This window comes from Rhinolophus sinicus, linkage group LG03, assembly GCF_036562045.2.
Source record: "Rhinolophus sinicus isolate RSC01 linkage group LG03, ASM3656204v1, whole genome shotgun sequence".
Taxonomy (NCBI): domain Eukaryota; kingdom Metazoa; phylum Chordata; class Mammalia; order Chiroptera; family Rhinolophidae; genus Rhinolophus; species Rhinolophus sinicus.
The window spans coordinates 157882435-157907357 of record NC_133753.1 but is presented as its reverse complement, the minus strand read 5'-3'; the positions used below and the strand labels follow the sequence as shown (position 1 = coordinate 157907357).

At 34.4% G+C, this 24923-nt stretch overlaps 2 protein-coding genes across 4 annotated transcripts in view; one reads left to right on the top strand and one right to left on the bottom strand.

The window, feature by feature from the left end:
• CENPK (centromere protein K) overlaps nt 1–3346 on the bottom strand; it is a 33438-nt gene extending 30092 nt beyond the window's left edge. The window contains exon 1 of one of the 3 annotated variants that reach the window (XM_019743031.2): nt 3251–3346. The gene's annotated coding sequence lies outside the window, so the exon portion shown is untranslated. Of the gene's footprint in view, nt 1–1170; nt 1192–3074 lie in introns of those variants that run through there. The other 2 variants (XM_074328897.1, XM_074328898.1) reach the window with 2 other exon arrangements.
• A 62-nt stretch (nt 3347–3408) lies between these two features.
• PPWD1 (peptidylprolyl isomerase domain and WD repeat containing 1) lies at nt 3409–24169 on the top strand. The gene is made up of 11 exons (XM_019743876.2): nt 3409–3645; nt 6808–6910; nt 8595–8695; nt 8845–8965; nt 10256–10703; nt 14027–14217; nt 15057–15246; nt 18655–18836; nt 21045–21126; nt 22020–22202; nt 23248–24169. Exons 1-11 carry the CDS (start codon nt 3456–3458, stop codon nt 23389–23391), a joined length of 1935 nt encoding a protein of 644 aa, XP_019599435.1. The 5' UTR covers nt 3409–3455; the 3' UTR covers nt 23392–24169.
• The last annotated feature ends 754 nt before the right edge of the window (nt 24170–24923 follow it).

Below are 24923 nucleotides of genomic sequence, written 5' to 3'. Positions count from 1 at the left end.
GGTGCATAGCTTCCCAAGGGGAGTACTTTAAGGTAACCATAGTGATATTCAGCAATAAAGTATGCAGGACTTTTTCTAAGATGAGTTCGTGAACTTGTCAGACCTCGTATATCATATTCATAGATTGGAGAACTCAACATAGTAAAGATTTTAATTTCCCCCAAGTTAATCTATTGAATTTTTATTAAAATTCTGAAAGATTTTGTTTGTTTTTGTGGCACTTGTCAAGCTAATTCTAAACTTTATATGGAAGTGCAAAGAGCCAAAAACAGCCAAGATTCTCATGAAGAATAAGCAGGAAAGGCCTTTCTAAACAAAATTAAGCAAAATCTTTATATAGGAATTTTTAAAATTTTACATGAGCACAGATATCATTACAAAGTCAAAATTTAATACCTAAAAACCTAAGAAAAAATATTTATAATACATATGGCATCAAGACCTAATTTTGTTCATGTATGAGTGCCTACAAATTAATAAGAAAAAATTAAACCTATCATTAAAAAGTGATCACTATAAAAGTCAGGATATCAACCACTTTGGGAAGGAGGGAGGGAAAAAAGGAGGTAGAAAGATGAGGAGGGCTATGAATGGGATAGGCCAAATGGAGAGACTTCTGAGGTATCAAAATTTTATTTCATGATCTGCATGGTGATCAAGAAAAGTATTCATCTTATAATAATTTATAAACTTTACATTTATTTTATGTGGTTTTTTAAGTCTATATTTTACTTTATAGTAAAAAAAAGGTAAACAACAAAATAATCCAATAGAAATGGGCAAAGGACACAAATGGGGAATTCTAAGAAAAAATAAAAACTAAGAAATACCTTTTAAATACACAAAAAGAGCATTCTTAACTTTAGTCATAACTTTTAAAAATGCAAATTAAATAGGAGTTATTTTTCATTCAGAGTAGCAATAATGAAAAATTTGGTAAAAAACAGTATTGACAAGAGCATAGAACAAAGCCATGTACTTGTTGGTAGACCAATTACTTTGTAGAATAATAAGCAATATCCAAAAAATTTTTAAATGCATTAATCTTTTGACCCAGGAAATTCTACTCCTAGGAATAATCCTACAGATAGATATATTTGCATAAGTCTAAACAAGTATGAACTCTGCAATCAAGACTATCTAGGTTCAAAACCTGGCTGAGATACTTACAAGCCATGTGACTTTGGGCAAGTCCCTTAAACTGTCTGTGCCTCAGTTTCCTTATCTGTAAAATGAAGATAGTAATACTACTTACCCTGTAGGGTTAAATGAGTTAATAATGTAAAGCTCTTAGAACTGTGCCTAGCATATATGGCTATATCAGTATTAGCTATAAACATTACTATTAACAATGTGAATGTCAACTAGAAGACTGGTTAAATAACATGTTAGATCCAAAAATGTTGACATTAAACATCTTCCTTGCCATACACAAAAGTTAAGTTTACAAGCCATAAACAATTTAGAATATTTTTAAGCAAAAAGCCAAATACCACATATATTTTAAATAGTATACCTTAACTTAAAAGTTAAGTGCAGATTGAGCTTCCCTACTTTGTAGACTACTAACTGATAAAATACATTATCAGTATGCAAAAGGAATGTGAAGCTGCGTGTAATGACTATGTGGACAGACACTTAACAAATTAGCTGGATTTGCAGCTCAATGTAGCATTAGAATACAAATAAATATAAACATTTAAGAAATTAATTTTATCCTGCTCCCACATTTTGTATCCTTAAATCTATCTTTCTGGAAATAGAACAAGACAACTTTTCAAGGTCCTCAGTTAGTACTCCAATTCCCAATTATTTATTGAAGAACAATACTGCTATAGTTGGGAATACTATCCCATAGAAACTTAAAAGATCGAAAACCAAATTAAAGAAATGAATACTATTATTGGGAAAAGACTAATATACATGAAATAAAGTAACAGAAAGTACCCTTATAATTCTAAGCTGTATTCATTTATCCAACAACTATGTTCTTAATGTGTGCCATTTGTCAGACACAGTGGCTATAGCTGTGTAGGTGAAAGTGTCTTCACGGAGTTTACCTTTTCACTGAGAGACAATATAAACAAATGCACAACTAAATATCTGATACGATTTCAGGTAGTGAGAAGTGCTATGGTGCGGTAAATTACACAATACAGACTACAAATGCTTTCAGAATTCAGGATAGAGAAGATCAGAGAAATCTACCTGGAAGAATAAAGGGCTAAGTACAGTGCTTAGTACACACTACTAGCTCACTACCATTATCATCATCATCCTTATCCTCATTATTTTTGCCATGGGGTCTGACAGATGAGAATCTGAAAAGGTGAAGGCTAGATTTGCTGTGGAGATGCTTTCAAGGCATGAAAACTTAAGACTGGAAGGCAAGGATGAGCATGGGAAATTTGTGAGACACACAACACACACAAAAAGTGATCCGCTTAGAGCAGAAGGCAGAGAAGAAATGAGACTTGCTAGGTAGGATGGGCCAAATAATGGGAGCCTTTAAAATAAAAAAAAATTAAAAAAACCTTTAAAAAGTGCTTACTATGGGCAGTTCAGTTCTTTACCTGTATCTGTCCACCTCAAAGCAAAAATAATTTATCTGGTTTGAAATAGGCAACCAGGAGGCTGCTGAATAGGTTTTTGAAAGCAGTGTTTTAGGAAGGTCATGTGAACAAGATGTATTTAAAAGACAAAAAGAAGAGATAAAGATGGTAAATTTTGTGTTAGTTTTTTTTCCCCACAACAAATATCTTTCTTTTTATTTATTTTTTGTTTTGCTTGCTTGTGTTTAAGATGAGAGCTGAAATCCAGAAGGCCGCTAAGAGATGGACGCCTAGACCAGGGTGAAGGCAGAAGGGTGAGTGGTCCCACCGTGGGCAACTTAGGTTACTTGGTGTGGCTGGGTCTCTCCTTCAAAAACAGTAACGAACGCTAACCACCTCCTTCAGAGAGTGCGTGTCAGAACCAAGACGCTCAGGAAAGAAGACATGCCTGGAGCACTTAAAAAAGGCCCAAGTTAACCAGTTCTTTCAATTCCCCACCCCTTTGTCTTTTTCTCTCCTAACCTGAGAGGTTCTAGAGCCGGAGAAGAGCGGGACTCAAGGCCCGGCTGGAAGTCGGCTATCCAGTTCCCCGGAGGTAAGGGTCCCAGCAACCGGGGCTACAGCTCCATATCGTGGGAGCTGCCAGCCCGGGGGACAAGTAAAAACCGTTACTGCGCACTCCCCTGCCCTTTTCTTACCACTACGGAGTCCCAGACTGCAAGCCGTCTCAGCCTAAGGTAGACCAGCCTTCCGCGCCCAGGACCGAGCGCGCGCTGCTTGCTGATTGGATTCGCCGCAGCCAATCCTGACACTCGCTCGGCCGCTGACGGTAAAGTTGCGCCGCTGCCTTGCGATTGGTTGCCGCTCTGTGTGTGTCGCGCCTTTTCCGACGATTCGGTCAACATGGCGGCAGAAGGTGATTCCCAGCAAAAGAGGAGAAGGCGCCGGGACCCGGAGGAACCGGAAAAAACGGAGCTCAAAGAAAGAGAGCTGACAGTGGCAGTACCAGTGGCCCAAGAGAACGAAGAGGATAATGAAGAGCGCTGGGTTGGGCCTTTACCTGTAGAGGCAACATTGGCCAAGAAGAGGAAAGGTAGTTACAGGGATAAGCCCCGGGCGAGGTGGAATGCTGCGAGCCACGAGTAGGAGACTTCAAGCCTGACTCGAAAACGGGTGGTGTGTTTGTGGGGTTTTGTGCCTTCAGAACAGAGGGTCGTCTTCTCACTTCTGGCCACTCTGTACTTGTACGTCCTCCTGAAAGCGTGATTTGGGCGCAGTACAGTGTCTTTTTTATAATACCAAATACTATTAATCACTGATTTGTTATAACAGATGCTAATGCTTAGTTGTACCGAGACTTACTACGTGCTTAGCACCTCTCTTTTAATCCCTGCAGCCATATGAGGTTGGAGTTTCTAACTCCGTGTAGCAGTTGTGGGAAAAAAGTCCTGGTTCTCAGGCTTTTAGCCGAGGAGTGGTAGTGTGTTGCGCAGCGGAGGGACGGCGGTGCCCATTTGGAATCGTGAAGTGTAGGTAAAGCTAATTTCCACCCTGACTCTTCCACTAATGAGTTTTCTGACCTAGGGAAAGTTACGTAAGTTACCTGGATCACACGTTTTTCACTTGAAAGCCAAGGTCTGTGGTTCCCAATCCGTACTCGTTACATACCATGGCATGAAGCATCTTGCCACTAATGTGGAATAGTGACAAAATTGTAGCAAATAAAAGGAGTGGGTAAAGGGATAGATTAAATTTTCTTGTTTTTCAAGTTGTTCAATGAAATGTTTTCCTTAAACGTATAGGACCATGAAAATGTGATCTTTGTGAAAGCTCAAATCTTACTTTATCACTCTCCCTACTTAACTCTTAAGTGATTTCTCATTATTTTCAAAACGAAGTCCCTAATCTCCCTAACATGGCATATAAGGCTCTTCATGATATGATTTCTCATCCGATCAGCATATTTCCATACTTTCCTCTCCTAACCCCTGTCATTTCTCCTCTGCGCTCCAGCCATAGTCATTTTCTCCTCTGGATGCCGGTCAGGCTATCATAGTGTCTCTCTACCTGGAATTATTCCCCTCAACCCTTTCACTTGGCTGACTTGTTCATCCGTTAGCACTCAGCCATCACCTCTGGGAAGCCTGTGACTTCTCCATTCTGGGCTGGGTTTCTAAAGCACATTGCTGATAACTCTGAGGTAGTGTTTATGGTGCTGAATTTACAGGTAGCTTTCAAATTTTATGTGTCCAAATTTTGAAGAAGCTGCTTTTTAGAACCTTGTACATTGACACCCTTAAAGTGCATTACCTTTTTTACTGCCAGGTCTTCCTGATAAATGTTTCCATAGCAACTTTTTCCTCATTTCACTTGCTACATTTTTAAATTGTATATTTATTCATGTCATAGATTAATGTTTCTCTCCACTGCTAGGACTATAAGGATATAGGAGCTAGTTTTGCTCCAGTGCTTGGTACAGTGCTTTGCATATAGCAGATACTCAGTATTTACCGAATGAATGAATATTATGGTGTTTATGATTGATTTAGAATATTTTTGCATATCCTCTTCTATGGAAATAAGTGGGGGAATGGGAAAATCCCAAAATACCGAAGTGCTGATATTAGTGTTATGAGAAAAAGATCTTATAAATTTAATACAATTCAGAGATAGAAATCATTAGGGGTGCAAATCTTCATCCTTAATTAGATGCTTATTGTATTTAAGCCAGTCAGTAGTGTATTCAGTTTGAATAAAACTGAAATTTTAAAACACATTAAATGTTAAAAAAAAAAAAATCAATGAAGATTTTTATCTAAAAAGACAGTGTTTTAGCTTTCTAGGAATGGAACCATTCCCTTTAATATGTTCTTTGGACTTTGAACTTCTGTATACATTTTCAGAAAAACATTATGAGTAATTATATGGCACTACCTTTAATTCATGGATTCTCAAGGACAGGAACTATGTGTTGCTCTTCTTTATGCCCATGTGCCTTAAAACCTATTTCATTTTCAATAAAATCTATTCAACAAGTGAACTAACAAACAGCAAAAGGAATGTGTATCAAATAGGATTAAATTTAACTGCATATTACAGAAAAACCCAAAATGACAGTAACATTAAAAAGATAGAGGTATACTTCTCTCACGTGAAAAGAAGCCCCAAAGTAGGCAGTCTAGGATTGATGTAGGGGCTCAAAAGGAACCTAGGCCGTTTCCAGCTTTTAGCCCTAACATCACTAGGGTATGGCCCTCATTTTCATCCTAAATGGTTATTAGAATTACAGTGCACGTATCCCAATTCAAGCTGGATTGAGGAAGGGAAGAATGGTACACCTTTTCAAGGAGACTTCTTTACCATCATACAATTTTAACATCTCACAACTCTTCCACTTTTATCTCATTGACACATGGTCACACCTAACGGCAGGAGAAGGTGAGAAAGGTCATCTTACAGCTGCTGTTATAAAAATGGGGATTCTGTTAATAAAAATGAAGGGAAAAATAGTTTGTCAGACTAGCTTTGAGTCTGCTATACAGTAGTTATAAAAAGGTGAAGTAACTCATCATATGTAATTTAGCAACTTTTTGTAGGTAGTTTGGCCATCATTGGACTTTTATTAGGTACACTTATAATGTCATTTTTTTACTAGTAAAATTGTTTATAGCGCATGTAATGCAATCACTGTGTCCTCAGATTACCGCTCTTACAAATGTTTTGCCCCGGAAAAATGAGAAGCACTCAACTGGATATTCTCTAGGATTTTCTCAGCTCTAAAAAAATCCCAATATCAGTGACTTCAAAGAGGATCAGTGCCTTAAAGATACGAGACATCTTAATAGATGGCCCCTGGCTTTTTATTACTTATTTAAATTAGCACTAATTGAATCTACATGGTTAGAAAGGTGGTTGTAGTATTTTCATGAAGCTTTTTAAGGTTTTTTGTTTTGTTTTTTTTAATGGAATCTTCAAACTCAATTCTTAAGTTCTGGGGACAGTGAAGCATCTATATTAACACCTGAAACTCATCTTGACTTAATAAATAATAGTGCTTTTCAGTACCGTGCAATAATAAAAGTTAAAACTGACATGAGAGACACTGGATTTTTATTTTCATTACATGTGGAATTGACAGAAATTAAAGAAAATCTAGATGAAAATACAAAATAGAACTTAGAAAACTTAAAGAAAATACAAAATAGTATTTAGTTTCAGTTGCTAAAAATAACCTTTTTTCTTTGCTTTTTTTCAGTTCTAGAGTTTGAAAGAGTCTATCTTGATAATCTCCCCAGTGCATCCATGTACGAGCGCAGTTACATGCACAGAGATGTTATTACCCATGTGGTATGCACCAAGTAAGTCGATCACATTTTTTTCCAAGATTTTTTTTTTTTAAATGCTTCAATTTTGAGGTGGACTTGTAGAAGTAACTTTAAGATATTATGGATTTCTATATAATTCCACAGGTTCTGTAATAGTTTTAAGTCCTACATGTTCTTTCCTATGTCATACAAGGAATGCATTATATTTTCTAAGAACTCTTTAGTTTGTGTGTATGTCTTTTGGAGATAAAATGCCAAAAGGGGATGAACCAGGTATTGTCTGAGCTTCCCAGAAGAAAGAGTATATTACTTAAGATGGGAGTAATTGGTAACTGGCCTCTTCAGTACTAATGGGGAAAATGATGAGAACTAACACATTGTGGAAATGTCACAGCACCTTCAAGGTAGATGAACGGGGATTTGGAACAGGATAATAATAGTAATATACTTCTGTATGTTAAGCTCATATTATCCCAGTACTGTTCTAAAGTTTTTCCACAAATTATTTATCTTAAGAACAAGCTTATGAAGTAGCAATATAATCTGCATTTTATAAGTAAGGAAACAGTTTTAGATGAGGCTGGAGAAAAAAAAAATGGCAAGGGCTAAATCCCAGCGTTTTATATTCCTTATGTGGATTTTGAACCTGTAATCAGGAGAATAACATCAGATTTATTACTTTTAAGACCACTCTGGCTGTGGTGAAATGAATGGATTTAAATAGGGCAAGAATGGATTCAGTGAGAGCAGTTAGGAGATTAGTATAGAAATTGGGATGAGATGTGATGGATGATATTGGCAGTAATTATGGAAAGAAGTAAATTAATTACGTTGCTCTTTGGATCAATATATTCTTGATTTCTTGGAGACAATTTAAGATATAAATTTAATTAAATAAAATATCTGTAGTGTATAAAGCAGCATATTGGACTAGCATTGCTATCACTCTCTCAATTTTTTTTTTTTTTCTCTTTTTAACCCAAGGCAACAGAGTATAATAGAAAGAATAGGTTTTGAAGTTAGGCAGATCTGATAATTTAATGCCATTCTCCAGCTATGGACCTAGGGCAAATACAGTTAACATTTTAAAACTATTTCCTATTTTGTAAAATGGTAATAAAAATACCCACTCTAATAGAGTTGCTGTAAAGACTAATGTGTGTCAAGTACCTGACACATACTAGGTTTCAATAAATAGTTTCTATTTTTATGTACCTTATAGGCAAGATGATTCTGTACAAAATCTTTTTCATAGTTTAAACAAGCAAAATACCTTGCCTAGGTTATAAAACAAACACGTTGAATTTTACTATATATGAAAGCAGTATGTTGAGAATTATTTATCAGCTTCTGAAAAATAGAACATTTTCCTTGTGAAAGGACTGCTTATAGGGTAATTTTAGCATAAAAGGACCCCATGGTCTCGTGATTCCTGGTGAGATTTCTTTTTTTTAATGTCACATCCTAGCTCAATTTGGATCCTAGCTCTTAAGATTAAAATTAACGACACCAACTGTTGTGATATCCAGAAATGAGCTTCAACATTTGCAATGTTCTATCTACTCTAATATAGTGGCCTGCATAAACGAAGATTTGGTTTTTTTTGAAAACCTATTATAAAAGAGTCAAAGATTGTCAGTGAATGATTGCTTTAAGGGGTATTGAGTGATTCATAGATTTGTTTTAGAAATCAACTTTTACAATTTTATATATGCAGGACAGACTTTATTATTACTGCCAGTCATGATGGACATGTTAAGTTCTGGAAAAAAGTGGAAGAGGGAATTGAATTTGTTAAACATTTTCGTAGTCACCTGGGTAAGAATTTCAAATTTTTCTTTCTGTTTTGGGGGGTGGGGGACTTTTTAAAACTGTACTGGGTAACATTTCTTTTAAAGTGTTTTTTGCTTTCAATCGTGCATTTATTTCATTGGTATTTGATGTTTTAATTTGGTTTATTTAAATAGGAGTTATTGAGAGTATTGCAGTTAGTTCCGAGGGAGCGTTGTTCTGTTCTGTGGGCGACGATAAGGCAATGAAGGTGTTTGATGTCGTGAACTTCGACATGATCAATATGCTGAAGCTCGGGTGAGTCCTTTATAAATGATAGATTTTTTAATTTAGGGAAATAATATTTAAACTACATCATTTCATAGGTATTTCTAAACAATACATTACCATGCCATTAAAAAATGTACCTTTGGGAAAATTAGATATGGTGAATTCTTGTTTTGATGCTATGTGGAGGCTTCTGCTGTGAGTTTGTCATTAATCACTGCAGAAATTTCCAAACAGCATCATGGCAAGAATTTATTATATCCGTTTAACACTACTTAACAAGAAGGATCATCATATCTCATTTACTGGTACCTAGAATTAACTTCTTTGTTGTGCTCTTTTCAGTAATATGGTGTTGTGTTCTTACAAATCTTATGCACATTTTTGGAATTGAGGTTATTTGTTGATGATTTTAAACTTGAAGTATACTGATACCCTAACTTTGTGGTTAAACTGCACAATAATGAGACTAATACTTTGTTTTAAGTATGTTTTTTTTAAGATAACGCACTAAATTTACATATTTCTAAATAAATGTCAGCTTGAAAGTTATAGCATTATCAGAAACAGTTTTGGGACTTGTCTTAGTCTGCTTAGACTGTCATAATAAAAGACTACATAGAGTGGGTGGCTTAAACAACAGAAATTTATTTTCTCACAGTTCGGGAGGCTGCAAAGTCCAAGATCAAGGTTCCAGAAGGGTTTGGTTTCTGGTATGGATTCTCTTCTGTGTTTTACACTGTGTCTTCATTGGCATTGGGGAGAGGAAATGATATCTCCCTATTCTTGGAAGGCCACAAGCATGTGGGAATAGGGCCCCACTCTCTAGTTACTAATAATGAGAGTGTGATATAAAAATGTTTTTCTTTTGAGCATAGTCAAAACTGAAATATTTTGAACTTGAATATTTCAAGAATGGATTTGTAATGTATACTGTTACATGCTAACCTAGTTAAGAGTAAGTTGTACATCGATTGACACATAGAGATCCCAAAAGTAATGCCCCACAATATTTTAAGGCCCAGGTCTGACTAAGTTTCATTATCTACCCAAGAGAAGTAAATGGTTTGCTATGCAATTCTCTTCTTGTAGTTTGATAACTCCTCAGAATTTATTACCATTTCATTGGTGAGGTCAGGAAGAGAAAACTTAGTAACTGTTCTTAGTTATTCCTCTCCATTCTGTATCTCTTTGCTTCTTTAGAGCAAGGAATCCAAAACTAGCTAAATCACTGGCCAGGACATTTTTTGGTGGTACGAATGGAGAGGGATGCTTACTTGTGTTGACCTCTTTTTTCCCCTCAATTCTTTACTATTTCAGCTATTTTCCTGGACAATGTGAGTGGATCTATTGCCCAGGGGATGCTATATCTTCAGTTGCTGCTTCTGAGAAGAGTACAGGAAAAATTTTTATTTATGATGGTCGAGGAGATAACCAGCCACTTCATGTTTTTGACAAACTCCATACATCACCTCTTACTCAGATACGGCTAAACCCAGTTTACAAAGCAGTAGTGTCTTCTGACAAATCTGGAATGATTGAATACTGGACTGGGCCTCCTCATGAATATAAATTCCCCAAAAATGTGAACTGGGAATATAAAACTGACACAGATTTATATGAATTTGCCAAGTGCAAGGCTTTTCCAACCAGCATATGTTTTTCACCGGATGGAAAGAAAATAGCTACAATTGGGACTGATAGAAAAGTCAGAATTTTTAGGTTTTTAACTGGAAAACTCATGAGAGTCTTTGATGAATCACTAAGTGTAAGTGCAATTTATATTTATTCAGATTTTACATTTCTGAAAATATTTAATGCTATTTCTTAAAAATATTTTTCTAAATATAGATATTTAGATTGACAGTTATTTTCTCTTAGCACATTAAAGATAGTATTCAACTGTCTGCTGTCTTGTATTGTTGCTCTTCAAGGGTGTCTTCCCTAGGTTTATGATGTAAGGTCTTCTGAGCCAGTTACCCTTCTACTTATGTGGCTGTTTTTTCAGTTTTGTTTTATTTGTAAGCAGATTCTCTTAAGATCCTCAAAACTTATTCTAGGCCCCCTTCTCTTCCCACTCTGTTCGCTCCTGTCTGACTACTCCCAGATTTATTTCTCCAGCTTTCTATTATTAATAGGCCTGGTCCTATCCCTTTTTTCCGTTTTCATGAATGGCATCAACATCCATCTACTTGCACAAGCCAGAAATTTGAGTCCTCCATAACTCTATTTCTTTACCCCTCTATTTAATTTCTCATGAGTCCTGACAATTTTACTTCCTAAATATGCTTTAAATCCATCCATTTCATTTCAGCATAACTGTCACTATCCTATCATGATTTTTTGCCTGGTCTATTGCATGGCCTACTGCTTGTATCTATTCTGGCTTTCTCCTAATCTGTTTTCCATGCTATATACCCAGAGCAGTCTTTTAAAAGAACATACTGATCATGTCCTCCTTTGACCCCTCCCCCCTCATTTCTCCCATTACCTATTGAACTCATTCTTCAAATCTCAAAGAATCAATTCTTTTGGGAATTTTTCACTTTTCATTCAGTCTAGGACAACTTTTTGTATGTGACTGTATATCACTATTTATTTTAAAGCATTTGGTATGGTCTTATTTGATTAATGTGTATCAACTCCCAGTAGACTAAACTATGCGATTGATCTGTGGTCCTGTATCTGTTTTGGCTCATGATATTATCTCCATTAAGAACAGGATCTGACACGTAATTACTGCTAACAAGAATTTGTTAGAGCATATAGTTGTATAGTTTTTATTAATGCAAAGTTAACTGCTTTTTGTGGAAACTTGGGTCTCATCAACTGTTTTCATCAGGTGGTTCTCTGCCGATGGTGTGCCCTGAGAATCTGTGGGTTGAACCTTTGTAGCGATAATGTTTACTGTATGACAGTGTTGATTCCACAGTCTTGGTAATGACCAGTTTACATTATATTCTTGGCATTAAGCTTTTCAAAAATTCTGTCACTTTATAAGTACACTCCTGTTTGGTGGCAAGGGTAACAAGCTAGATAGATTATCTGCCTGAAGTAATGTGACTTGAGACAAACATAAAGTTCTATTTGCTAGTCAAATCATCCGGATTCATGACTCATTTTATTGGAAGAAGATAGCTTTCTACTATGCTTTTAAGAAAAGAAACCTTGGTGGTGATGTTTTCTTCTTTAGTGGTGGCTGGTAACGAGTTATTAGTTTCAATTTAAGTATAATTTAAAAACTCTACCAACTTGCAGCTCTTCCAAGATTCCTTAGGAAAAGAAATATTCAAATCCTAGTCCCTGGGTATTTTATGATTGGTCTCATAAATTTAATCTCAATCAATTTTATGATTGAACTTAGTAAATCTCTTAACATATATACTCTGAGCTGTTCCATCCACTCCTTTGTTGTCTTCAACATTTGTCGAAGTGACAGAACTAAAGTGTTAAGAGGTCAATGGTCAGTACAGTAGTAAAGCCTATGATAGAAGTTGAGATTCATAATGAGAGTTTGAAAAAAAAAAAAGCAAATGCCAATTAAATTAGTTACAATGCTAGTGAGTAGTCAGTGACTGGAATTTCACAGCTCCATGTTACAGGGGGAGGTGTCTAACCAGTTAAGTGTCCTAGTATAACCGATGAGAAATTTAATTGGATGGTGTGAAGTTGTATCTTTTAGTATTTATTAACCAGAATCACTGCATATGGCCACACAACTGTGTATTACAGAGGCCCTGCTAGAATACTGTAAAAAGATTTTGATGTGCTTATCACATTGGGTTAACATTTATGAAATACATGTTGTTTGTTCCCTAACACACATACTGCCTTTTGATTTTCAGAGTATATTGTTCTTTCCATATCTAAAAAACAAACAAACAAACGAAAAAAAAACCCTGGAGATTTCCAGTTAACACAAGCATGAAAAAAGGATAGAAGTAGATGAGACCTAAGTCTGGCCTATTTTAATCTGCATTGGAGAGCTACTTTTGAATTCTGCTCTTTGATGCCCTAAACATCTGGAAAACTGAATGTAAAGAACGTATCTTTTGGGAGGCTTATAGTGTAATAGTACATAATAATTAAGATGTGATCCCTATTTTGAAAATTGTGTTTTAACTATTCTAAAGAAAAGTAAACAAAATTTTCATACTAAAGTGCACCCATATCTATCCTATGTCCTAGTTATCTAATGATATTCTAACTGTAGTTGTGCTCAATGTCAAAATAACTTGAAACATTTTCTGAAATATCATGAAATTGTTACACATTAGTGGAATAATAAGAGTTCATTCATTGAACAAAAATGGAGTGCTTGTTATACAACTCGTATGTCAGACCCCAGGATCCTTGAATAAGGACCTCATAGTCTATAGCTACCGTGTTTCTCCAAAAATAAGAGTGGGTCTTTCATTAAGTTTTGCTCCAAAAGACACATTAGGGCTTATGTTCAGGGGATGTCATCCTGAAAAATCATGCTAGGGCTTATTTTCCGGTTAGGTCTTATTTTCGGGGAAACACGGTATTGCCCAATGTAGTAGCCACTAGGCACATGTGGCTCTTAAACACTAGGTATGTGCCTAGTCCAAATTGAGATCAGCTAAAATTATAAAATACAAGATTTCAAACCTTAATATAAGAAGAGGTATAATTTATCTCAATTTTATTAAATTGCTTAATATTTTGGATATATTGGGTTGAATAAAACATTATTAGTTTTACCTGTTTTGCTTAATGTGGCTATTTGAAAATTTTATATTACATATATGGTTTGCATTGTATTTCTATCAGAAAGTGCTAGTCTATAGCTTATAAAAGGCAGCAGATATATTGTTGTTTCTGTAGGAAAAGCAGTAATTATATTAACTAACTGGTTTTGTTTTAATTGGAGAAACCAGTTAGTGTAAATATATTTTATGATTGAACTTACTGATATCTTTTTATTTCCTGCTTAATGTTTGGAATCCTCCTTAAGAACATATATAAGTATACAGACTGTCAGTGACTCTTCATGTATACTCTGCTTCTATTTAAATTCTCATTCCCTTTATTATGTAGCTTTTTGTTAATAAGTGGTGTGTTTCCTAGATGTTTACTGAACTACAGCAGATGAGGCAGCAGCTCCCAGACATGGAGTTTGGCCGACGAATGGCTGTAGAACGTGAGTTGGAGAAGGTGGATGCAGTGAGATTAATTAATATAGTTTTTGATGAAACTGGACACTTTGTGCTGTATGGAACAATGCTGGGCATTAAAGTCATAAATGTAGAAACAAACCGGTAAGCTTTAATATGATGTATGTTTTTTAAAAATGCATTTATGGGGGACCATTTCCTCGGTCGGGGAAACAATGGGAGTTTTGTTTGTTCCAAGACAAGTGGAATGGTCCCAAATGTCTAAACTTAACCAAATGTTTTGACTGGATTTTTCTGTGGTCTTTTGGTTGTTTATAATCTTATGTAAAAAGTTTCCACTCATGTTTGTAAAAGAAATGGAAAGAAGATATGCATAGTTTCAAGTTTTTTTTGTTTTTTTTTTAACAAGTTATAGTCTGTCTTTTGCTTATTGATTTAAATTAGCCTGGTTCATGTTAAACGTTGCCAAATATTTTAACCACAGAATTCAGCATTACATCCTGCTAGACATAAAATCAGAAGTTAAAATGCATGAAACCACAATAAGCCTTTTGTACAAACAGTCCATTTGGTCTTAGTACAGAATAGTTACAATCAGATACTATCACTGAATGTAAATAAAAAGAACTTAAAGTATATTTTAAGGAGAAAAAATCTTGTGCTGTACATTCTCACATATAAACAAATTTGTATTGTAGTTCTTGGCAATACAAAATCTTTGAAGGTTTGCAGATAGGTTAAAATAATAGGGATAGGTTAAAACTGTATGAGTGAATGATTGTATTTTTGTAACCTAAAAATTATAGCTGCCTACCAATTTTAAATAACTTTTTTTTGGGGGGTGGGTAGAGAAATACTTTTTAAAAACCTTTCACTAGTTGTTTTGTACAAAGATAAAGATAACTATTCCCTGCTTTTATCTGTGTAGTTGTTATAATTAGAGTTAATTCTGATGATTTTATTTGATAAAACGTATTTTCCAGGTGTGTGCGGATCTTAGGCAAGCAAGAAAATATTAGAGTGATGCAATTGGCTTTGTTTCAGGGGATAGCCAAAAAACATCGTGCTGCAACTACTATAGAAATGAAAGCTTCTGAAAACCCTGTTCTTCAGAATATTCAAGCTGATCCAACAATAGTCTGCACATCTTTCAAAAAGAATAGATTTTATATGGTATGTGGAAGTACTGAGAGATAGATCTTAATGTTTCTTCCAGTTTGGTTGGAGTTTTATTTTCTTAGCTTGTGCTTTCAACTGAAGAGAATGTTGGCAATAATAGCAGACTTTCTAAACAACCAGAATACCATCTTACAACATTAATATTGTAGAATTTTTAACTAGGACTTGATTTTAAGTATTTCTGTACTGTTTTCCATCCTGTTTTGAAAATTTTTCAACCTGGCTTCTACAACTATTTGTGTTGTCTAAGACGATAGGAAGTAAGTGGTTATGGTAATAATTGAATCCAAAATAGTTTTGCTATGGGGTTTTAAAAATTCTTCTGTTACTATTTTACAGTTTTTACTCTTGAATACATCTCCCCCACACTTAACTTTCTTCTCTACACATTTGTTTTTTTTATCTTTTGACTGCATTGTAACGTTGCTATCTTGGAATTGTTTATTCCTGAGGAATTTTTTTTTCTGGGAGAATTAATTACAAGTACTTTGCATGTTAACTAAAATTGGGCTCAAAATCAAACTACCTAGGAGTAACATCGTCCTAATTGTTCAGCCAAGCAGAAATGTCTATAAAGCCTAGAGACCCCTGCCCTCACATTCTTTCCTTCACTGCAGTCAGAGACTTCCTAAGACCCGAATGTGACTACAGGTCCTTAAATAACGTTTCATTATAATTTTGATGAGAAAAAAAATTGACTCTTGGCCAGGACCAATGTCAGTGTGGAGTTTGCACATTTTCCCCATGTCTATGTGGGTTTTCTCCAAGTACTCTGTTTTTCTCCCACATCCCAAAGATGTGCACGATAGGTTAATTGGTGTCTAAATTGTCCCAGTGTGAGAGAGAGAGGGCGAGCGCACCCGGCAATGGAGTAGTGTCCTGTCCAAGGGTAATTCCTACCCTGAGCCCTGCTCTGAGCTGCTGGGATAGGCTCCAGCTACCTATGATCCTAAAGTGGAATAAGTGGGTTGGAAAATAATTATCTACTTTATTAATCTTTTTTAATACAGGTATAGCTCACATTTTATTTCAATGTTTGATTTCAATGTTTAATATTAGAAGTGTTTTGGGTCTTTATTTAGAAGTTTGGTGATGTTTTCGTGACCAGAAAGAAAGCTATAGGAACTTATCCCATTTATGTTAATTAGCCTATGGTAAAATTGGTTTTGTTCTACATTGTTTTGATTCAAGTTCCAGTGTCCAAGAACCTGTCAATGACCTTAACTGAGGACTTACTGTATTTCTCTGCCCTAAATCCTTTAATGACTTCCTAGCTGTCTTCATTAGCTGGCCCTCCTAGCTTATCTTTCTCCATTTTCAGATCATTTGCTACACTGAACATACTGAACTTGATCCCATTTGCAATAGTTGAGTATCCTTTTTTACCTCCTAAGCATTTGTACAGGCTATTCCCTTTGCCAGCCACACGTCTCTCCCCAACTCCCACTCATAATTCACATCTCAACTTGGAAAGCTTCTCTGAATATCTAGTCTGGGTTAGGTGTGCCTCCTTATGTTGGTGTCACGTATCATACTCTTTGGAATAATTTGGTGGTGTTTTGTTTGTTTCTTTGTTTTTTGGTTGCTGACATTGTCATCTCCTCATGATGATATAAAATCTGTAAATGTAGGCACTGTTTTCTTGATTATTAAGTCCACAAATTTTGGTAAAGTGTCTGGACCCCTATAGTACACTCATTCATTCAACTGATATGCTATAAGCAGCTGTGATGCTGTTAAGGTTACAAGCACTTGATAAATGTAGGAAAATAATTTTTTTAACCTTAATTTAACTGTTTTGAAGGTAAAAATTAATCACAAAAGAGAATCCTTGATATACACTAAAAACACATACAATTTCCATCCACTTTATTAAAAACCTAAGTAACAAGTTGTGTTTTGTTTTTCTTTCCCCAGAGTTTACTTTTATGTTGATTAAATCACACATGTTCCTTGTAAACTTTGAAGAAATAGAAAAACAAAAATAAGTGACTCGTACTGTCTTTATATAGCTAACATTTTCATGAATGAGCTTTCAGTTTTATTACATGTACATAGTCTTAAGCAAAATTAAAATGGTATATATATATATATTATATATATATTTATAATATATGTACATATATATGTATGCGATTTCCTTTTTTCAAATCCAGTATTATGAAGTAAAATTTTACAAAATTTGAACTTTAGTAATACCATATGTGAGCTAAATCAAGGTATTTAAAAATTAATATAAATAAATAATATTATTTAATATTCCTTTGAAAACAGGAGAATAAGATGTTAATGCAATAACATCCTAGCTTGGTTGTTTCTTTTTTTTGGATTCTGTCCAAATGGATCAAGGAATATTAGGCAAGAGGGCCTGGGGCACTAGCTTTACCTTCCTGGAACTCATTTGGCATCAAGTAGAGCTTTCTTGGGAGGAAAGATGTCTACTTATTTAGAGTTAGATAAAAGAAAGAGGCTTTGGGAAGTCCAGAGTTTTAACAACTGAAAGGTTTTTCTCACTTCTCCTTATACCCTGAGGATTGTGAGATTTCTACAACTTCATTCAAAATTTGTGTTCTTTCTTCCAAACTTCAGGGTTCAGCTATATTAGATGGTGCTCTGCAAAAAAAAAAAAAAAAAAAAAAGTCAGGATCCATTACTGATTGGTCTTTGAATCCTCATCCTACCTAGCATGCGGTCCTGCTCATAATAATTATTAATATGTGTATATAGTGCCCTCTGTATAGTAAAAACTGTTCTCTAAGCACTTCATCCCTTCATTTAATCTTCACAAGGTATCATTTTGAGGTACTTCCTATTCCATTTAGAATGGATTCCTATCATCATTTAGAATGAGGAAATGGACAAAATAAATTTACTTCCCCAAAGTCACATAACTAGTAAATGGCAGAGCTGAAATTCAAACCCAGAGATTCCAGATTGAAAAGCTATCAACAGGTGGCAGGTTAGGACATGCTAGAATGCAGAAGTAGAGAGGTCCCTCACGTAAAACTGTATCTTGTTAAATGTGAGCCCCCAATATTTCTACCCCAAAGGATATTAAATCTTACTTAAAATTGTACATCTTCATTATATGGATTATTTTCATATTAGATAAGTATAAAAATAATTTAACTGCCTATACATCCTATAATAGGAAGTAATTCCTGAAATAAGGATTTCTTCTGATGTGAATTCTTACTTTCCTCAAATACTGCATTAGAAATGAATTTTTTTAAATCAAAATCATAAATTAATTTTTATAACTTAACAATAATTTTGTTTTTTAAAGAATCAACATGCTATTAAAGAAGTTACTAAATTTGAGTAATGAAATTTTCTTGTTCATAATTTTTAACCTGATGAAAAATTTAATTCATTCAATCACTTTTTATTTTCCTCCTTGAGTTTACCAAACGAGAACCAGAAGATACCAAAAGTGCAGATTCTGACCGAGATGTTTTTAATGAGAAACCTTCTAAAGAAGAAGTCATGGCAGCTACTCAGGCTGAAGGACCTAAACGAGTTTCAGACAGTGCGATTATCCACACAAGCATGGGAGACATTCACATCAAACTTTTTCCTGTTGAGTATGTACTGTTTTTGTCATCTTAAAACACCAATGTAAATGTGTATATTTGAAGAAACTATGCAACTTAAAACTCTTGTTATTTTGACTTAAGAAATTTTAAAGAATTGAAATGTGTGAAAGAGCAACAACCCTGAGATTTCTGATAATCATTCCACTAGAAAATGGGAAATTTTTTTATACATATATACACATATATAACAGGCTTATAAAATAAGGACAAAATGTAACAGTGCTAAATGTAAACTGTAAAGTGATATACAAACATATTATTATTACTGTTAATTGCTCATCCCAACAATAAGTTTTGTGGCTCACTTATTTTTAACTGGCTTTCCTCTCAAAGCAAATCCTTAAGGAGAGGATAATTATTTTTCCTTCCTGACAGTTGCCAGACATCTACTTAACCTCTTCCTTAGTCCCAGAAGTTAACATGTTTTAAAAATAAATTCCAATAAAACAAATAAGGGCTTCCATTGAAAAAAGAAAAGTATTCTAGACAGTTTAAAAGTTTGCAAAATGAACATAGAATACCAAATACAATAGAGTATCTGGCTAGTCTTAATGCAAAGGGTGGCATCTTTTACAACACCTTTACTTAAAAGGACTTATTTATTGGTTATGGATGTTTTATCATACCACACTGTGGTACTGAACAAAGAACCAGGCAGTTCCAGCATCCAGGACCATCTCATTTCAAGTGCTCAGAACCCATGAACCACTTAAGCCTGTTATTCCCTGATGTACTTCATGCAAGATTCTCTTGATTTTTCCCTTCCATTCCCAGCTCGAAGAGCTAGTTATTACATGATGTACCGTATTAAACTTTCCATGAGATTAGTTAATATTATTTAGAAAGCTTCATATTCAGCGTGTGTGATTGTTATTTAAAGTTGATTAAATATAAGAGATACTTCAGTGAGTAAGTCCTTGATCAGGAATATGTCACTGTACCATAACATTTTTATAAAAAATTACCTAAACTGGAATAATTGGGTTGGGAAATAGTTAGCTTTCTTTTATTAATCTTTTTAAATGTATATATAGCTCACATTTATTTTAATGATTAATATTAGAAGTGTTTTGGGTCTTTATTTAGAAGTTTGGTGATGTTTTTGTGACCAGAAAGAAAGCTATAGGAACTTATCCCATTTATGTTAATTAGCCTATGGTAAAATTGGTTTTGTTCTACATTGTTTTGATTCAAGTCCTAGTGTCCAAGAACCTATCATTGACCTTAAGTGAAGACTTCCTGTATTTCTCTGCCCTAAATCCTTTAATGACTTCCTAGCTGTCTTCATTAGCTGGCCCTCCTAGCTTATCTTTCTCCATTTTCAGTTCATTTGCTACACTGAACATACTGAACTTGATCCCATTTGCAATAGTTGAGTATCCTTTTTTACCTCCTAAGCATTTGCACAGGCTATTCCCTTTGCCAGCCACACGTCTCTCCCCAACTCCCACTCATAATTCACATCTCAACTTGGAAAGCTTCTCTGAATATCTAGTCTGGGTTAGGTGTGCCTCCTTATGTTGGTGTCATGCTTTTTGTAATAATTTAGTGTTTTTCTTTTTTTTTTGGTTGCTGACCCTGTCATCTCCTCATGGTGATATAAAATTCGTAAATACAGGCACTATGTTTTCTTGACTGTTCAATCTCCAAAGTTTGGTAAAGTGTCTGGCCCATATAGTGTACTCGTTTTTTAGCTGACATATTATAAGCAGCTATGATGCTATTAAGGTTACCAGCATTTGATAAATGTAGGAAAATAATTTTTGGTTTTTACCTCTAATTTAACTGTTACAAAGGTAAAAATTAATCACAAGAGGATGTTTCACTGTACCATAACATTGTTTATTAAAAAAAAATTAACTTTCCTAGGAACTTAACCCACTATACACAGAAACTATATATTTGAAGGTGCTATGGTTGTTATTTTTTAAACTGATAAGTAACCTTGAAATTAAATTCTGTCAAACTGAAATAATAAGCAATCTTGATCTAAAGATACATTAAAAAATAACATACAACTGCTTATATGTCCTTTCAACTCTTGCTTGTCCTCAGATTAGAAGAGGTTATGAAAAAAATACTGTCCTTCTGAAACATTCAGAAGATATTGAAAACACCATTAGGAAGCAGAACTGCAAAGAAACTGTCTTAAGATGCTCTGAATAGATTTCATATTTTTAAAATATGTCTTACTAGGTGCCCTAAGACAGTGGAAAACTTCTGTGTTCACAGCAGAAATGGTTATTATAATGGACATACATTTCACCGTATAATTAAGGTAAGTTATGCAAATATTATGCTTCAAGGAATAGTATGTTATTACATAACAAGAGGTTTAAACCTAAGGAGTCTTAATCTCTCACACTTTATTAGAAAGGAATAGGAAACATGGACTATGGAAGCCAAAAGAACGGTCATGAATATCAGATCTAGAATCAAAGACAGGAACAGTAGCATAGTTACCTTTTTAGAAACAGTGCAGCAATACTCTTGTCAACAGTTGAAAACGGGGTCAGATGAGGAGAGGGTCATGCTGAGATAAAACCAATAGCCAAAGTAACTGGTTCCTAGTGGCTAGAGAAGGTCTAGATCTAGAAGATAATGAATTTAAATAATAGAAGAGCCCAGATGTCACCATTAATACCTGAAGAGCAGAATGAACTCTGCCCAGGATTTTGTTGAGCAGCATTCCATAAAACGGGTGGTGCAGTGATGTAGTTCTTGGTTACTGAGAGGTCTGAGATGGCAGAAGAAAAATCACATTTCAGGGTTCTGGAGGAATTAGTGAAATGAAATCCAGAAAATCCAAGTGCTTAGGGAAAGGAAGAAGAGTGAGGCAATTATGTAAGACCTAAATACTATACAGATGCTAAAACTTATTTACACTATTAATTGGTTTTAGTTAGATTATTGGGGAAGATAATACATGTCTATAAGTGAGGAGACCTTTGCATTTTTGTTTTAATCATTGAAATTAGGTAGCAGTTGCACAATGGAAATACATCATCCAAATTAAAGTATAAATTAATAAGAGTTTAATAAAATCACTTTATGGAGTAACTAACTGTTAAAAGTTTTTACTGAATACAAAGCACTCTTGGCAAACATAAAACTCCACAGCATACATATAGAAAACAACAGTGTAATGTTTTTTGTATACTTTCTGTTAAGGGCTTCATGATTCAGACAGGAGATCCAACAGGCACTGGTATGGGAGGAGAAAGCATATGGGGAGGAGAGTTTGAAGATGAATTTCATTCAACGTTACGACACGACAGACCATATACACTCAGCATGGCCAATGCTGGATCAAATACTAATGGATCTCAGTTTTTCATAACAGTAGTACCAACGGTAAGTAGAACAGTATTTTCTGTAAGTCAGAAGTTTATAATTGTGATCTAAGAGTGAATTCAGTGGAAGAAAGAGCTGCATTGTTCCCTACCATTATTTCTATCTGCCAGGATGTAAAAATGAAAACCATTTAGACTAGCAAATGTATTATAAAATTACCTAACAAATCCAATTTTACTTTGTAAAACAATACTCCTGTAAGTTAGAATACTTGAGTTCTAGTCAGCTTTGCTACCATTAATGTTTTGTACAATCCACAAAACACATTATTTCACCTCTGGGCCTGTTTGCTCATTTTTAGAATGGGAAGATTAGAATATATAAATTCCTGATTTTAAGACATTTTTTCCCCACATATTTGTATCTGAAGTCAGAATGCAACCAATAATCCATGGCATTGTGGATTTGATGGAATACAGTTTAACAGTATACTCTACTGCTGTGCAGTTCCACAAAATTATAAAACTATACACTTAATTTTTGAAATTAAGCACTAAGCAATGAATGAAAAATATTTATAACTATCATATGCCAGTTACATACTCGTAGTCTCACATAATAGTCACAATACTTCTAGTATCAGTATACCAAGTTTTAAATAATAGATGAGAAACAAAGAGACATGAGTAACTTGCCAAAGGTCAACTAAGTAGCAGAGCTAGCATTTGAGCTCCTCTCTAGTGCCAAAGCACATGCTCCTTAAACTATTCCAAATTGCTTTTAATTGTGCAGGTAGGATTCCTGCAGAGAGATTTTAAAGTTTTAGCTTTAATTCTTTAAGCCATGCAAAGAAACTTACCTTTAGCAAACATTTTCCACCTCCCTTTGGTCTGAAACATACAGATACCTACATTAAACTATGCTTTTATATTTTTTCTTATAAACATGAAATCACTCAAAATCTACTAAGTGAAATTATTGTAAATCTTTTTAATTACATAAAGAAGTGAAGCATAAATTTAAATCATCTTTAATTTGCTCACCCAGAGGGTGTGATGTAAGAAATCTGGGTTTACCAAGATTTTCCATTTGTCCTCCAACACAGCCTTGGCTTGATAATAAGCATACGGTATTTGGACGAGTGACTAAAGGAATGGAAGTTGTACAAAGGATCTCCAACGTCAAAGTTAATCCCAAAACAGATAAACCCTATGAGGATGTCAGCATCATAAATATTACTGTCAAGTAAACTGATTGTTTCATTGTATTGTGTAAACAAAAATACACATTGTAAACACAGGATTAGTTTACATTAGAAATCTCTTAAGACTTGCTGAACATACAAATCATGTTTCAGGGATGCAGCTTTATATTTTTATATTTTTCATTAAAGGCCACTTTTTAAAAACTTTGCCTTTTTCTTGCAATATTTCTCATCCTGGGAGGTGAAACATTGGAATGGACTGAATTCAGGCAAATAGTACTCCTTATACGTAATTTCTCATGAGACTCAAAACCATAGTAAATAATAAGAATGGTATGCATTTACCTTCTTAAAACATGCCAAATCTGTCCTCGTGTTTCGTCAGATCCACAAAGAAAGGGCACCAGGATCTGACTGTATATACTATTTCCTTTGTTTTACAAGGTTTGTGTTCTATGCGGATTAGTTTTGTCTTTTGATCACTGTTAAGTAGTAAGCAATGGTAAGTAAAACTTAATGTATAAAATAGGAAGTCCCTTCAGTCAAGTGTTAAATGCCCTAATAATTATCAAATATTCTTTCAAATATAAGAATTTGAGTAAATGAATACCTGAGTCCTTGGTTTTATATACAGATTCACTTACTATTTCATTCTTTTTCTAATGTAGCTAAATAATTTTTCTGTCCTCAAGTTTATAGCATATCTTTTCTTACCTTATTAAATATGCCATCAAAAAATATATAATGAGTAAAACTTTGGGCATCTAATAAATGGAGAGATTAGAAGAAATTGGAGCAATAAAACAATGAATTCAAAATCTTATATTGATTTCCTTTCTTCACTTATCCTTATAACTTACTTCGTAACTATTAAGAACTACCTTTTCTAGCTTCCAGACGGACTCTTCAAGAACTTAAAAGAGGAACATGTTTAACAGACTTGTTTAGGGAATTCACATTCTTATGCTTTAAATCTCAGCTTTCACTTTTCCTTTTATTGATCAGGATTATTTCCTTTATTCACTTTGTACCACAAACTTGTATAATGGTAGGATATGCTAAATTGTGCTACGTTAAAGTAAAATTGTGTCCTTCTTTTAAAAACAACTTAAAGTTGAACATAAAATAACTTTTCACTGTGACATTTACCTTTCCTTCCTAATTTTAGGTGTTTAGACTTACCTAGCTAGCAATTTATTCATTCCTACGCGCTTAAATTTTTGGTAATACTGCCACCAAGTGGTGGTGATGCCTCATTCCCTCAAAATATTTTGCTTTGAGTCAAAATCATATTCGATTAATGAATTTTTCCATTCCATGTCACAAATTTAATGTAATCAGTAGACCTAAACACATAAATTGCTAGATGTTTTTTTAAAGCATGCTTTACATTAGCAAGATACCATCTGATGCTTATTCATTAGTCCTTTTCACTCATTCATTTAGGGGACAAGTAACACTATCTTCCCTATTACTACTTTGCAAATTGAGAAGTATCCCAATGTTTCATAAAAATCTTTCTCTTAGCAATATTAGTTCATAGATGACAGCTAAGTTTTCCAAGCCATTTTCCAAAA

Coding starts and splice junctions, on each gene's coding strand:
- PPWD1 (XM_019743876.2), top strand. CDS start 3,456: ATGGCGGCAGAAGGTGATTCCCAGCAAAAGAGGAGAAGGCGCCGGGAC. Junction 18,837..21,044: donor ATCAAACTTTTTCCTGTTGA/GTATGTACTGTT, acceptor ATGTCTTACTAG/GTGCCCTAAGACAGTGGAAA. Junction 21,127..22,019: donor CATTTCACCGTATAATTAAG/GTAAGTTATGCA, acceptor CTTTCTGTTAAG/GGCTTCATGATTCAGACAGG.